At 40.6% G+C, this 15,690-nt stretch overlaps 1 protein-coding gene across 2 annotated transcripts in view; it reads left to right on the plus strand.

Annotated features, from left to right (window-relative positions):
• Positions 1–15,690, plus strand: part of dapk1 (death-associated protein kinase 1) — a 196,848-nt gene that overhangs the window by 100,500 nt on the left and 80,658 nt on the right. For both annotated transcript variants that reach the window (XM_072281626.1, XM_072281627.1), the window contains exons 6-12: positions 996–1,044; positions 1,144–1,170; positions 2,184–2,336; positions 3,158–3,203; positions 9,762–9,851; positions 11,345–11,437; positions 12,352–12,471. In XM_072281626.1, coding sequence (XP_072137727.1) covers positions 996–1,044; positions 1,144–1,170; positions 2,184–2,336; positions 3,158–3,203; positions 9,762–9,851; positions 11,345–11,437; positions 12,352–12,471 — 578 coding nt within the window. The remainder of the gene's footprint in view (positions 1–995; positions 1,045–1,143; positions 1,171–2,183; positions 2,337–3,157; positions 3,204–9,761; positions 9,852–11,344; positions 11,438–12,351; positions 12,472–15,690) is intronic.

The following is a 15,690-nucleotide window of genomic DNA, read 5'->3' on the forward strand; positions in this document are numbered from 1 at the left end:
TAGAACCAATTGTAAGTGTGACTAGAGTTATGTTCTGGAAATATCACATTCACTATCATAGACATTGGGGATTCTAGAGCCCAGTAGTTGAGCTACATTTCTGGGGAAACCAGATAAACAGGAAGAATTGAGTAGAAGAATATGTAAATATGGTTAAATGTAGATGAGTGAAAGGAAGCTCAAAAAAACTTCATTTTCTTTTTTTACATTAGATTTCCATGGGTCCTTTCAGGAATGATGTTTTTGATACAGAGCTGCAGATGCTGGAAATCTGATTTAAAAACAAAAATGCATGAAGCACTTAAGCACCTTCCACGTAAAGTGAAATGAAGCCAGGCTCTAGGTCCTAGGCCTGATACCAAAACTGGGCAAGGATTCTCCTGAGCTCTGACCCAGTTTTAATGAAGGGTGTTATATCTGGAGCATTTACCCTACTTCTTTTAACCACAGATGCTGCCAGATCTGTTGATAGTTTCCGCATTCTCTGTTTTGATTGATATATGTAGATTATGTACACTTTTCTAAATGTGCAAAATCAAACGGTTTAAATGACCCAGATCCAAATGAAAAATTATAGAGGCTTTATAGGCTGGTTTCATTTCTTCCTGTATGTTTAGAACACCAGATGTAGGTGGTTATTTAATTTGAACAAAATTTGTTTTGTGCAAACTGAACTCCAAAATGAAAAGCTGCTGAACTTAACAAAAGGAAATCAGTAAGCAAGATGTAAGAAGGGATGGTAGAACAATCGCAGCACCTGCTCTGAAATAACACTTTTTAAAGGTGCTGAATTTGAAGCAGATCTGAAAAGTGCTGTTTCAGTAGTTCTTGAATTAGGACAGTTATGAAGAGAAGTCACTGATGGAATTAGGACCATCACCACCAGAGGAACAAATGGGTTTGCAAAAATATTTTAAATGGGGAAGAAAAGTCAATTCCTTTGGCTGTAACTGGTTGGAATCTTGTGAGACTAATTACAGATTTTTATTTTGTAGCTCCTGAAATCGTAAACTATGAACCTCTTGGCCTGGAGGCTGATATGTGGTGAGTGAAAAATAAACTACACAATAAACTGAAACTTTCAGTGGGTTATTCACACAGTCATTTGCAGAAATATAACAAAACTGCTATCTCATATTTCAGGAGTATTGGAGTAATAACGTACATTCTGTAAGTATTGAATTTTTACAATTATTACCTTTCTCACAGTCTAAATATGTTGTTGTGAAATTTTTGCCAGATTCTTGTCATGTTAGCATTCACGTGTGGGAATAGTAACTCGTTTAAAGTTATCGCAACATTAGCACCTAGTGTGTCTGAAATGACACTCCTATTATTTTGTTGAGGACCAGTTTACTGAAATGAATATGGAACAAAATTGGAATGTCGTTGTCACCTGGATTGTGCTGTGTTTGTATTATTACAAAAGTTGGGAAGTATAACATAATGAGTTTTGAGCAGGAATTGACAAAATATGTTTTCAATAACATAAGTCTAAAATTAATCTCTTTATGAAATAGAAAACATAGAAAATAGGTGCAGGAGTAGGCCATTCGGCCCTTTGAGCCTGCACTGCCATTCAGTATGATCATGGCTGATCATCCAACTCCGAACCCTGTACCAGCCTTCCCTCCATACCCCCTGATCCCTTTAGCCACAAGGGCCATATCTAACTCCCTCTTAAATATAGCCAATGAACTGGCCTCAACTGTTTCCTGTGGCAGAGAATTCCACAGATTCACCACTCTCTGTGTGAAGAAGTTTTTCCTAATCTCGGTCCTAAAAGGCTTCCTCTTTATCCTCAAACTGTGACCCCTCGTTCTGGACTTCCCCAACATCGGCAACAATCTTCTTCCATCGAGCCTGTCCAATCCCTTTAGGATTTTATATGTTTCAATAAGATCCTCCCTCAATCTTCTAAATTCCAACGAGTATCAGCCTAGATAAGAGGTTAACTATTTGCCATAATGCTATCTTACATCAATGTAGTTGTTTCCATTAAGCTATGCTTGTACTTAGTCAAACTTGTGTAGAGGTACTGAAATTCCTCTTTGTAGTTTTGTCAGGATAATCCTATGCAGTATTTGAAATATGAAAGGTTAGATAACCATAGAGTGTAATATTTTTAACAGCTTATCACATACATGACATTGTTTTGAAATTTGCCATTCTCTTTTAATTAGCTTAAGTGGTGCATCACCTTTCTTGGGTGACAGCAAACAAGAAACATTGGCCAATGTTTCAGCTGTGAACTATGAATTCGATGTGGAATTTTTCAAGAATACTAGTGGTTTGGCGAAAGATTTTATCCAGAAACTACTTGTGAAAGATCCCAAGTATGTCTTCAATACTCTTTTCTGAAATGTTACTTTGGTGTACTTTAATATTATAAGCACATTAATGCTGTACAAACATAAAAAATATTAATTGCTTTATATGTGATGGTTCTGTCGTTTTGGGCACAAGAGGTCTGAGAGTTGGTATCTGCCAAAGTAGCAGTCAATTGGGAAAATTCTTCTTCTTGCCTCTGAATTTCATGAGGAAATATCTGTCTTGGTTTTGCCTTCTGATTGCAGTTCATTGTGTGGTTTAGTGAGAAACCTAGGGGTAGTTGTAATAATCCTTTTGTCAGCAGACATACTGATACCCAAGTCCATTTGTCATTTAAAAAAAAACGAAGCTAGTTCATCTTCCAGTTTTCCAGTTATTACTCAATGAAATCAATGAGAATAATTGTGAAATATTTGCCTACTTTTTGTGTCAGTGATTATATGATGGGTATTAAATAGACATCATAGATTAAAATTCTTTTGCCAAAAAAATTCAGATGAACGCTCAGCACTCATTTCAGATCTGGCTGAGAGATTTAAGATAATGGTATCCTCACTACCCTACCAACTACAGAAAGAAAGAACTTAAAAGTGGGTGGAGAGTAGAATAAAAAAATGTTTCCATACTTAAACGCCATCTACAGCACAGTTTTTTTTATTTAGTGCTCCTTTTAGGAATCATCTTTATGTACAATGACATACAAGCAGAAAACAAAAATATTCTACAGCAACCTGGAAAACCGTTGGGTTGAAAGTTTTGTTTGCGTGTTATGATTCTGTATTGTGGTATTTTCAACAGTTTTTCATTGTACCTTTGTCTTCAACAGGAAAAGAATGACAATTCAAGACAGCTTTCAGCACCCATGGATCAAGGTGTGCTTCCTATAAGTATTTTAGACTTTGGCTTAACATGAGAGAATGCATAACCCATCTTAAATATATTTACTTCAACTTAAGAGCAAGGCTCAAGACTTGATAAGGTCTAGTGTGCTATGTTATGTGACCTGTTGTGTGAGTTTTTTTTATTATTAGAACTCCCTTGGCATTACTTAAAAATCAAAATTTAGAAAGTTTTGTGCATGTTTTCTACCTACTCAGTGATTAACCTGTCAAAGTTCTTTATCCTATCACACTGAAGTGAGTAAGCTGGGTAGGTAACTAACCAGATTTGGTAGTTCATTTCTAATAAATGTTTCAGCATCTTTATTTTTGAGAAATAAATGTTAGGATGTGATCGTGCCTTCTGCTGCACTAGAAACAATATCCATCTAAAATAATATCTGCACAGCAGCTCATGGACAAGAGGTAGTGCACGTGCTGGAAATCTTAAGCAATGCACACAAAATACTGGAAGAACTCAGCAAGTCAGGCACATCTATCAAGGGGAATAAGCTAACAACAATTCAGATCTGATGAGGAGCCTTGGCCCAAATCCCTTCCACAGATGCTGCCTGACTTGCTGAGTTCCTCCAGCATTTTGTGCGTGTTTCTCTGCACAGATCCTGTTTCATATTTATACTTTTTCACAACCAGATCAAAATGTCAGTAGAAAAGTTTAATGTATATGTAGAACATAGAATGGTACTGTCCCACAATGTTGTGTTGAACTAAATAACTAACTAACCCCCTCTACCTACACTGTACCATATCCTTCCATTTTCCTCACATTCATGTGCCTCTGTAAATGTCTATTAGAAGTCTCTAATGTCTCTACACCACCCCGGACAATGCATTTCAGGCACCCACTTCTTCCTGTGTTTTTTAAAAAAAAATAAAAAACTTGCCCCTCATATTCCCTTTGAACTCAGTCCCTCGCCCCTTAAATGAATGCCTCTGGTTTTAGGCATCTGAACCCTGGGAAAAAGATACTGTCTCTTATCTATGCCTCTCATAATCTTATAAACCTCTATCCGATCTCCCGTCAGCCTCCGCCACTCCAGAGAAAACAACCCCAGTTTGTCCAGCCTCCTGTTACAGCACATGCCCTCTAATCCAGGCAACATCCTGGTAAACCTCTTCTGCACCCTCTCCAAAGCCTCGACATCTTTCCTGTAGTGGAGTGACAAGAACTGTAAGCAGTGCTCCAGCCGTGACCTAACAAAAGCTTTATAATGCTGTAACATAACTTCCTGAGTTTTCTCAGTGCCTCAATGAACAAAGGCAAGCATGCCATGTGCCTTTTAACCACCCTGTCAACTTGTGTTCAAATCACAAACAAGAGAAAATCTGTTGATGCTGGAAATCCGAGCAACACACACAACATGCTGAAGGAACTGAGGCCAGGCAGTATCTATGGAGAAAAGCATGGTCGATATTTCGAGGCGAACCCCTTCGGCAGGACATGGACTTCTGTAGTCACTTTCAGGGAGCTATGAGCTTGAACCTCAAGATCCCCCCACTCATTTTCCCCTGTTAAGTGTTGTGCCATTAACAGTGCACTGATTCTTTACATTTCACCTACCAAGGTTCAACACTTCACATTTGGCCTGGTTAAATTCCATCTGTCATTGCTCTGTCCACATCTGCAACTGATCTATATCCCACAGCTTTTGTCAGTCATGTAACCAATCTCCGTATCATCTGCAAGCATACTAACCCACCCATTCAGGTCACTTATAGTATATACATCACAAGCAGTCGAGGTTCCAGTTTCATTCCAGCTTCCTAAGCTTTACATAATCTTCCTTTTTCTTCTTGACTAAATTCGTTATCTCCCTCAACTTCCAAGGTTCTCTTACCTTGCCATTTTTGTCCTTGCTTCTGACTGGAATATACCTGTCCTGTACTCTGTGCAGTTAGTCCTCAAACACTCTCCACGTGTCAGATGTGGACTTGCCCAAAAACGGCTGTTTCCAATTAACTCTCCCTCATTCCTGCGGAAATGCTCTAGTAATTTTCCCTGCTCCAATTTAATACTCTCCCACAAGAAGGCAAATGGGATGTTGGCCTCCATTACTGGAGTGATTGTATTTAAGAGAAAGGAGGTTACACTGCAACTGTACAGGGTACTGGTGAGGCCACACCTGGAGTACTGTGTGCAGTTCTGGTCTCCTTACTCGAGGAAGGATATACTGGCTTTGGAGGCAGTGAAGAGGAGGTTCACCAGGTTGATTCCAGAGATGAGGAGGGTAGACTATGAGGAGAGATTGAGTTGCCTGGGACTATACTCGCTGGAATTTGGAAGTATGAGAGGAGATCGTATAGAAACATAGAAAAATATGAAAGGGTTAGATAAGATAGAAGCAGGAAAGTTGTTTCCACTAGTAGGTGAGACTAGAACTAGGGGACATAGCCTCAAGATTCGTGGGAGTAAATTTAGGATGAAGGTGAGAAGGAACTACTTTTTCCGGAGAGTGGTAAATCTGTGGAATTCTCTGTCCAATGAAACAGTGGAGGCTACCTCAGTAAATATATTTAAGACAAGGTTGGATAGATTTTTGCATAGTAGGGGAATTAAAGGTTATAGGGAAAAGGCAGGTAGGTGGACATGAGTCCATGGTCAGATCAGCCATGATCTTATTGAATGGCAGAGCAGGCTTGATGGGCCAGATGGCCTACTCCTGCTCCTAATGGTTATGTTTCTTATGCATACTTATCTATAGCTACATTAAAACTTAAGGAGTTATGGCCACTGTTCTCTAACTGCTCACCTAGTGAAAGGGTGGTCACCTGGCCAGGCTTATAACCCAACAGCAGATCCAGTACAGCCCCTCCTCTTGCTGGACTATCTAACTACTGACTTCAGAAACACTGCTGGATGCACCTAACAAATTCTGTCTCATCTAAACCGGTTCGAAGGTCCAATTTAATGTCAGAGAAATGTATACAATATCCCTCCTGAAATGCTTTTTCTTCACAAACATCCACGAAAACAGAGAAGTGTCCAAAGAATGAACGACAGTTAAATGTGAGAACCCCAATGTCCCCCTAACTCCCCTCCCTCCCGCGCGTAAGCGGCAGTGAGCAACAATCCCCCCTCCCCCCATCGGCAAAAAAATCCGTGCATCAGCACTGTCACCGAGCACAAGCGTGAGCTAAGCAATAGCAAAGACACAGACTTGCAGTTACCCCAAAGACTTTGCATTTCTTCTGGCATTCGACAAACCACAGGTTCTCTCTCTCTCCCTAATAAGGGAGAGGGAGGTGTCCCCCATTTTCACAACGAGCAGGGGACATAACAACGACCCGCTGGTTTATGATGTTAAAAGTCCATTTCGTTGCTTTTTATGAGCTCTGTGCCCGAAGATCGCAAAGATCTCGGGTCTTCGGGCCCACAGCGAAAGATTTTTCGTCCTCCCCGACGGCTCACAAGTCTCCTACCATGACACTGACCCTCGATCCACCCATTTCCACAGCCCTGAGATCTTAGGCTTCCAAGTACAGGCGAGACTCTCAGGCCGAACCCTTGGCACGTCGGATAACGACCAGTTCTGAAACCTCGAGAACGAGTCCCATTCCCACAAAGAACCGAAGGCAGCGTGTAACTCCAGGTCAGGGTCTTCAAATGAACCCGGAAAGGGAAAAATAAAGATATTAAAGATGGAAATAGAGCTGTTTCCGAAGATGCAAGCAAAGGAGTTGCCGTTTAGCACCATCTTAAGTCCGCCTCCACCTCCACCTGCACTAAGAAGGTCTCAGTTAGTCTTCCATGACAACAACCCTATTGCTTTTGCACCTTTCCTTAATCTGCCTGGATATCTGTTCCTCGCTGTCCCGCTGGCTGTTTAGGTGGAGGGTGTCTGTAGCACAATTCTATTAGAGTGATTGCACACATCCTAATTTTGAGATCTACTCACCCAGACCCCCCCACTCCTGTCCTTCCCTCAACTGTCTCTGCAATGGCCACAACATCGTTGTTCTATGTACTGATCCATGCTCTCAGTTCATGACCCTTATCCGTAATACACCGAGCATTAAGATATATACATTAAATTCAAACTATCCATCCCATGGTATCTATTACTTTGCTCCTGCCTGTTCTTACTGGCCCTGACAAATACTTTCCCTCCATCCCTCCACTTTCTGACCTGGTGCTCTGGTTCCCAACCCCTGCCAAGCTAGATTAAATCCTCCCGAGTAGCACTAGTAACCTCCCGGCCAGAATATTGATTCCTTCTGGTTTAAGTACAACCCGCCTCTCTTGTTCAGGTCAGCCCTGCCACACGAGAGATTCCAATGATCCAAGAACCTGAAATCCTGTCCCCTACACCAGTTCCTCAGCCATTCATTCATCTGCACTATCCTGACCAGCATGTGGCACAGGGAGTAATCCAGAGATTACCTTGGATGTCCTGTACTTCAGCCTGTTTCCTGACTTCCTGTACTCTCTGTACAGGACCTCTTCCCCCTTTCTACCTACATCTCGGTGCCAATGTGCCCCAGCTGCCCTTAATAATATTCTGCAGACATTCTTGACATCGTTAGCCCTAGCACCTGGAAGGCAACGTACTGCTTCGGCATCGCTTTCGCAACCACAAAATCTTCTGTCCGTCCCCCTAACTATAGAGACTCCTATCACTATCGCTCTGCCTGTCTTCACCTTCCCTACTGAGCCTCAGAGCCAGCCACAAGGCCACACTGCTGCTGCTATGTCCTGATACGTTATTCCCCCAGCAGTATCCAAAGGGGTACACTTGTTGCTGAGGGGATGGGCCACAGGAGAACCCTACACTGACTGCTTACTCCCCTTGGTTCTCCTGGTGGTCACCCATCCACTATCTGACGCCCACACTCTGGGTGTGACCAGCTCAGTAAAACTTTCCTCTATGAGATCTTCAGACTTGCGGAGGGTCCTGAGTGCATCCAGCTCCAGCTCCAGTTCCTTGACCGTGTCCATCAGGAGCTGAAGCTGGCGGCACTTCTTGCAGATGTAGTCATCAGACTGTTCGGTACCCTGAAATCCCACATTTCACAGGAGGAGCATTCCATCACTCTATCTGTGTTGCCTACACTGAACTCAAGACTCAGGATTTTCAGACAGTGGGGAGAAAAGCTTACCTGTGCCTTATCTATGAAATCTTTGAGCTTCACACTCACCTAGGTCATTTACTCAGCCTCTTCTCACCGAGCTTGTTATATCTTTGGCTCCAACTTCTCAAACCCAAATTCCACAATCAGAAACAAACAATAACAAATGACTCAGTACCCTATGCCTCCACCTGTTCTCACCGAAGCCTGACCACTCTAACAGCAGCCCACTTCAACAATGTCTACTCTGCTTACAACTTGCTTCTTTTTATTGGCTTAAAAATACTCATTCTCGATGAGACTCACTGTTTTCAAATGGATTCTGCCCTGCAAAGATGTCACACTCTCCCTCGCTACTTCAAAGAATACCCCGTGTGTATGCAGTTAAAGTATAAAGAAGCAATTATATTGGGCTGGGATTTCCAAAAAGTCAAATTGAATGTTGATATTTCTAGCCACATTCTGTTCAGGTGCATGCATGCTGCAGTAAGTTTCTGGGTAACTGAAGTACAGCACATTCACTTCCATTTGGTCTTGAACCTTCCTAGTAAGTTTGGATAAGAGGAAGGAAAATGTGTGTTTCTTCCTGTGCCTTGCAATCAGTCCAGGAAGAATGGCACTGATGAATTTGCAGGTTGATTCTGTGTTGAGGAAGGCAAACACAATGTTAGCATTCAGTTCAAGAGGACAAGAATATAAAAGCAAGGATGTAATGTTGAGACTTTATAAAGCTCTGGTGAGGCCTCACTTAGAGTATTGTGAGCAGTTTTGGGCCCCTTATCTTAGAGAGGAAGTGCTGAAACTGGAGAGGGTGCAAAGGAGGTTTTCACAAAAATGATTCCAGGATTGAATGGCTTGTCATATGAAGAGTGTTTGATAGCTCTGAGCCTGTATTCACTGGAATTCAGAATGAGGGTTGACCTCATTTAAACCTATTGAATGGTGAGGTCTTTATAGAGTGGATGTGGAGAGTCTTGAGACCTGAGGATACAGCCTCAGTATAGAGGGGCGTCCCTTTAGAACAGAGATGAGGAGGAATTTTTTTTTTAGCCAGAGGGTGGTGAATCTGTGGAATTCTTTGCCACAGACGACTGTGGAGGCCATGTCTTTATGTATATTTAAGGCAGAGATTGGTAGATTCATGATTGGTCAGGGCATGAAAGGATACTGGGAGAAGGTAGGAGATTGGGGCTGAGAGGAAAATTGGATCAACCATGATGAAATGGTGGTTTAGACTCGATGGGCCAAATGGCCTAACTCTGCTCCTATGTCTTATATGGTCTATGGTTTATCAAGGGTCTTGTCAAATTTGTTTTATTGTCAGGGGTGAGGGGAGTAAGCTGCTTTAGTTACTACCCAGGCCTATGATACTATAGTGCAGGAGTTACATTACTTACATGTGTGTTTATTTTCAAGTCATAATAGCTAGGTAAATACTTAACTTTTATTTCTATGATATTCCAGCCAAAAGACAGTCAGCAGGCTCTCAGCAGAAAAGCATCTGCTGTAAATATGGAGAAGTTCAAAAAGTTTGCAGCTCGCAGGAAGTGGAAGGTATGTGGATTTTTAACTGTACAATATTTACATAGGCATTCTAGGTCACTCCATTTGGAATTGGAAGTGAACTGACAAAGAAATCTTTATCAGGACACTGTGCCCATTATTCTTGGGTCATGCAGAGAAGAGTACAAGGAGTGGTCTGGCCAATGAGGTCTTTTGATGAAGAACAGGAATAGTTGCTTCATCTTTTAAGGATCAGACAATATTCAATATTCTTAATAAGACAAACAAATACAATAATTATAGAGCTTTTTTGGTGTTCTCTGGATATCTCCAAGTCTAAGATCATTCCATTTGTTAAGTGTAATTTTGGACTAAGCATTTGTATTTCTGCTGCCTTGAAAGCAGAAGGCATAATTTGGTTGGAAGACTTAACCTTACACAGCACTTTGAGAATATACCAAGTTCAAAAACAAGATCATTGTTTGAAATTAAGATTTGCTTTTGCTGATTAACTACTTGGGGGAGGGGACTTTTTCAACAAGAGATTAATTAACATGAAGTGGACTGCCATTCTGAATAGTACAGCAAATGCTGTGGAATTTAAATGGGAAAGAATGTGTTGGTTAATGAGATTAATATATAACAGTGCAGTGGGGTGTTATTGTAAACATTGATGAAAAATTTAACTACTGCTGTCTGAGAATTATTGTAGTTTGTGAAGTTGGAATATTAACTTGTGGGAAATTATTTTCTTTTCGTTTTAATCACTTGCTCTGTTGTGCACGTCTGGGTGTTACAAAATGCATGTTATACCTTGCACCTACTAATTCAGTGTATGAATCTGCTAAATGGAAGGTAACTGTAAACAGTGCTAAATGAAAACTGGCACACGTAATGGTCAACATAAATCAGTTTGAGTATACACATATATTTCATATCCATTCAATCTATTGCAAAATTTTTAAAAGTTTATCGCCCTTTCAATTTCAGATTTCAAATTAATTTCAATTTCACTTAGTCCCCAATTTTCTTGAACATTTTTAAATATATTTAATTTCACCAAAGAAAAATGTTAATCAGTTCCTTTACTGAAGATCAAATACCTATCATTTTTTTCCCAAAGCCTTTCAGTTTGAATTAGTGGTGTATAAAAATACATGATGGTGAACACAGTTTTAAGTAATTACTGATTTTTTATTTCTTGTGATTTTGTTTTTATGAAGTTAGAGCTCAAATGACATGATTTTATATGCAAACACATTTATATTTCAAGAATGTCATGGAACAGTGTCCCACTTTTAGTGACAATTAAATCCTTAGTATTATTATGTAATTTTCCTTACTCAGATGCTTTTAATCCCCATGACCAAAGTAAAGCTTGTAAGTTTAAAGCTGCCTGTAACATTTCCAGCTATTTGGAATTCATTTCATGTTCTATTATTTGTGATTGCAAGTTCACAATTATTCTTGTAAAGTGAGAGTTCTCAATGTGTTCAGTTGAAGCTTTGCCACCAAGTTATTTGGTTAAATTGTTGTTTCTTTAGCAATCAGTGAGGCTAATATCACTGTGCCAACGGCTATCAAGATCATTTCTTTCTCGGAGCAACATGAGTGTTGCTAGGAGTGAAGACACTTTGGTAAGTACCTGAGCAAAAATCCATTCAGCAGCTGAGGGCTTTGTATCTTCTTGTTTGAGAATTGTGTGTATTTGTTTGCTGGCTATAGTCCAGGTCAGCTTCCTATTTCATTCTGCCTCAGTTTAACATAAAGCCCAAGTCTTTAACCTCCAGTGAAAGGAGATGGAAACAATCTTTGAACAAAAAGTTTTTAATTTGCTGTTCCTCTACATTTTGCTTTCCCTTCCTTGAGAAAGCCTCCTCATTCCAATATTGACCCCTCAATGCTGCTCATCTTCCGTTATTCAGGAGGATGATTTCCTGACATTTAAGGTATATCTGCACCCAAAGATCTCATCCAAATTACAAGCTAGTAACTGACTAATGTGAAGAAGTGTTGCATAGTATTCCAGTTCTGAATATGCTCTACTTTGACTCAAACTCTTCTGTTCATTGCTAGTTTCTTCTGTTTAAACTCCAATGAAGCTGTTCGTGTCTTTGACCATTGTTAAGCTCAGGTTTGTGTCCAAACCAGTTTGGCTTTGAACTGCTACTCTGCATTCTGTTTGTTAGTACAGAACAGATCACATTCAGCCTATAATCTTTGAAGGCTATACAGTTTAAACCTGCACTGTTTAACTGCTCAGTGGATTAACCTGCTGATCAAGCTGTGGAGGTCATGAATTTTGACTTAATCGGGCTCTGAACAATTAAAGCTGGATGCAGTTCAGCTATCCTCACTTAAACTATGCTGTTTTCAAAGTGTAATTACACAGTGGATGTTCATGATTCAGAATTATTGGCAGAGGACTTTATCAGTGTATAAATTATACTATTTTTGAAAATAGCATAAATATTCTTGCACTTTCCCCCATATGTTCAGCAGACTGCTTGACATCCAAGAGTGACAAGTTTATTTCTCGATTTCTGATCAGGATGAAGAGGATTCTTTTGTGATGAAAGCTATTATCCACGCCATTAATGATGATAATGTTCCTGGTCTGCAACATCTCCTTGGATCACTTGCCAATTATGACATAAACCAGGCAAACAAGGTAAAACTTTGTGCACCCTTTCATATATTTAGCTAATGCTTCAAGAAGTCCTTCCCATTTTCAGAACAAACATGAGTTTTGTATTAGTCACATCATTTAACATCTTTAAAAGTAGTATTATATTTAATAAAACACTTGTAGAGCTGAGGTTTGCAACTTAAAATATATAAGATAATACAAAACAATTTTTGCTACATGATATATCCTTGTATAATGAATACTTTGTTTCTGCAACATAACAGGTTACATGAGGTGAAGTCCATTCATCTTCATTAATGATTTTCCTTTCCATAGCAAGAAGTAGGAAGTTCACTGGTGTTCAATTCCATTTGCAAATCCTAGGCAATTGACTTTCCATTTGCCTGGATGACAACTCCAGGGCATAGCAGTCTATTTAATTGATGATCCCTTTGCTATTCCAAGCTCCACCGGTGTATGGTGGCTTCAGACCCTACCAAAAAGGCACAGCTGTTACTCCTGTAGGCTCCTCTGACACCACTTCCTAAACTTGAGACCTCTACTGCCAAGATGGACAAGATCTTCAGCTGCATGTAAATGCCACTGTCTACAAGTTCCCTTCCAAATCATGCTACATCGTAACCTGAAAATATTTCACTGGACCTTCATTGTCACCGGAGTTAAACATTCCAGACAGTGTTCAGCGTGGGTCTTCGGTACATGGCCAGGTACCCCATCTGGACTAGATGCTTTCCGTGGCTTCAGCCCCCTGAAGGATGCTTACTTGTCAGCCGCAGAGACTGAAATCACAGGGTCATCGGGGGCTGTGGGAGATTGTGATGGTTCCTCCATGTCTTGATGGTCAAAGCAAGCATAGAAGGCACTGAGCTCATCCGGAAGTGAATCCCTGTTGTCACCTATGTTTCTTGATCTTACTTTATAAGAGGGATAGCATTCAAGCCCTGCTACAACTGTCGAGCATCCTTCATTGATCAAGTTTAGTCCGGAGTTGCCACTCCACCCATCAGACTGCTTTCTGGAGATCCCTGGACCTCACTTAACTTGGTCACCAGACTTGAACGCCTCTAATCTGGCCCTCAGCAGATTATGGATCTCATGTTTCATCCAGGGCTTCCGGTTGGGGGCACACTCTGAGTGATTTTGTGGATCGATGATGCAGCCTGCTTTAAAGCTCACTTCCACCACAGGCACACTGCTGCCACTTTCTTTCCTTGGCACAAATATCCCAGGAACTGAATGCTTCAATAGTGATGTGCACAGGAGCTTAAACATGTAGGCTTAACACTGTCAGTGAAAGCACATGTCCATAATCTTGCATTTCATTCCTTTATCGGAAGACCCTTCCTCACATTCAGATATTTCCTCAAGCTCCAGGGCCATTCCGTCTCACTTAGTCGAGAGCTGTTTCAATAAAGTCCATTACAACCATGGTGTACTTCTTCAGGTCCACAGATGAGTCCTTGAACGTGGCCCAGTCCATCAGCTTGAAGCAATCCCATACCTGCTCCTCTGCCTCCTGCGACCACCTCTTTGCTGTCCTAATCTCTGGAGCCAAAGAACAAAGTCATCCATTGTCTTTAAATAAATGATGATACTAATCAAAATGAAGTAATAATTTCAACGTAATCTAAATTCTTCAGTGAAAAATTAATATGGTAATCTAGAGGTTATATTATTAAACAACTATACAACATTTATAAACAAAATTGTTACCTAATGTCCTTCTAAGAAAATATTCTCTCTGACCAAAGCAGAACTATTGCAGATTTCCCAGCAAGCCTGCTGAATGTAGATAGTTTAACTTTTTACACTAGTGTAAATTATTGCCTAATTCCCACTATTACCATAGAACCATAGAGCACTACAGCACAGAAAACAGGCCATTCGACCCTCCTAGTCTGTGCCGGAACTTTATTCCGCAAGTCCCATTGACCTGCTCGCAGTCCATAACCCTCCAGACCTCTCCCATCCATGTATCTATCCAATTTATTCTTAAAACTTAAGAGTGAGCCTGCATTTACCACATCAGATGGCAGCTCGTTCCACACTCCCACCAATCTCTTGAGTGATGAAGTTCCCCTAAACCTTTCCACTTTCGCCCTAAAGCCATGTCCTCTCGTATTTATCTCTCCTAATCTAAGTGGGAAGAACCTACTTGCATTTATTCTGTCTATACCCCTGATAATTTTGTAAACCTCTATCAAATCCCCCCTCATTCTTCTACAGGGAATGAAGTCCTAACCTATTCAATCTTTCCCTGTAGCTCAACTCCTGAAGACCCGGCAACATCCTTCTAGTATTATTGTGACATTTTTGTCAATAAACAATTTAGTGCATGGGAAAGAAAATTTGGTTGCAGAGGATCCAACTTCAGATAAAAATATATTAGTACAAATATAGCCATCTTGGCAGCTCTCAGAATGAAAGGTATTCATTTGTATACGCTGATGCACTTAGTCACAAGCAAGCTGCTGGGTAAGAGGATGCAATTCTTTACCTTTTGTTGCCTTTTCTGATAGCTTTGCAGAAAGAAGTTTCAAAGGTTGTGTAGATATACCCTATGATTTCTCAGACCTGTCATGACTTAATTACTGTTTTTTCACCCGTATGTTCTGCTAGTATTTGCCATGTCAGTGAGACGGAATGGCCCTGGAGCTTGGGGAAATATCTGAACGTGAGGAAGGGCCTTCCGATAAAGGAATGAAATGCAAGATTATGGACATGTGCTTTCACTGACAGTGTTAAGCCTACATGTTTCAGCTCCTGTGCACATCACTATTGAAGCATTCAGCCCCTGGCATATTTGTGCCAAGGAAGGAAAGTGGCAGCAGTGTGCCTGTGGTGGAAGTGAGCTTAAAAGCAGGCTGCATCATGCAGCGTGCTCCATGCGCTTTCCTTGCAGAGTATATTTTGTGCAGTGTCTGCTCCTGTGACAACAAGTAGTAGGAGTGTCTCTGTCTGCATATTTACCAGTGGCTGAGTGTGGCTAAAAGCAAGAAGACTGCACAATTCCCATGAGGAAACTGCTGTGGATCGTTTGAAGGAGAAGAAATAAAGCTTGGCACATTTGGAAACTGCACCTGCAGCTTATTTATTTATTTTATTTTGTAATATGGAAAGAATCAAAGTTCAATTTCATTAAAATGGTACTTCTGGGAAGGTTTACTTACTACATACTTTTTCCTTTGCTTATGCTCAGGTTGGCCAACTCAATTGCAACACCCTTCTAATTTATATTGT

This window comes from Mobula birostris, chromosome 17 (assembly GCF_030028105.1).
Source record: "Mobula birostris isolate sMobBir1 chromosome 17, sMobBir1.hap1, whole genome shotgun sequence".
Lineage (NCBI taxonomy): Eukaryota > Metazoa > Chordata > Chondrichthyes > Myliobatiformes > Myliobatidae > Mobula > Mobula birostris.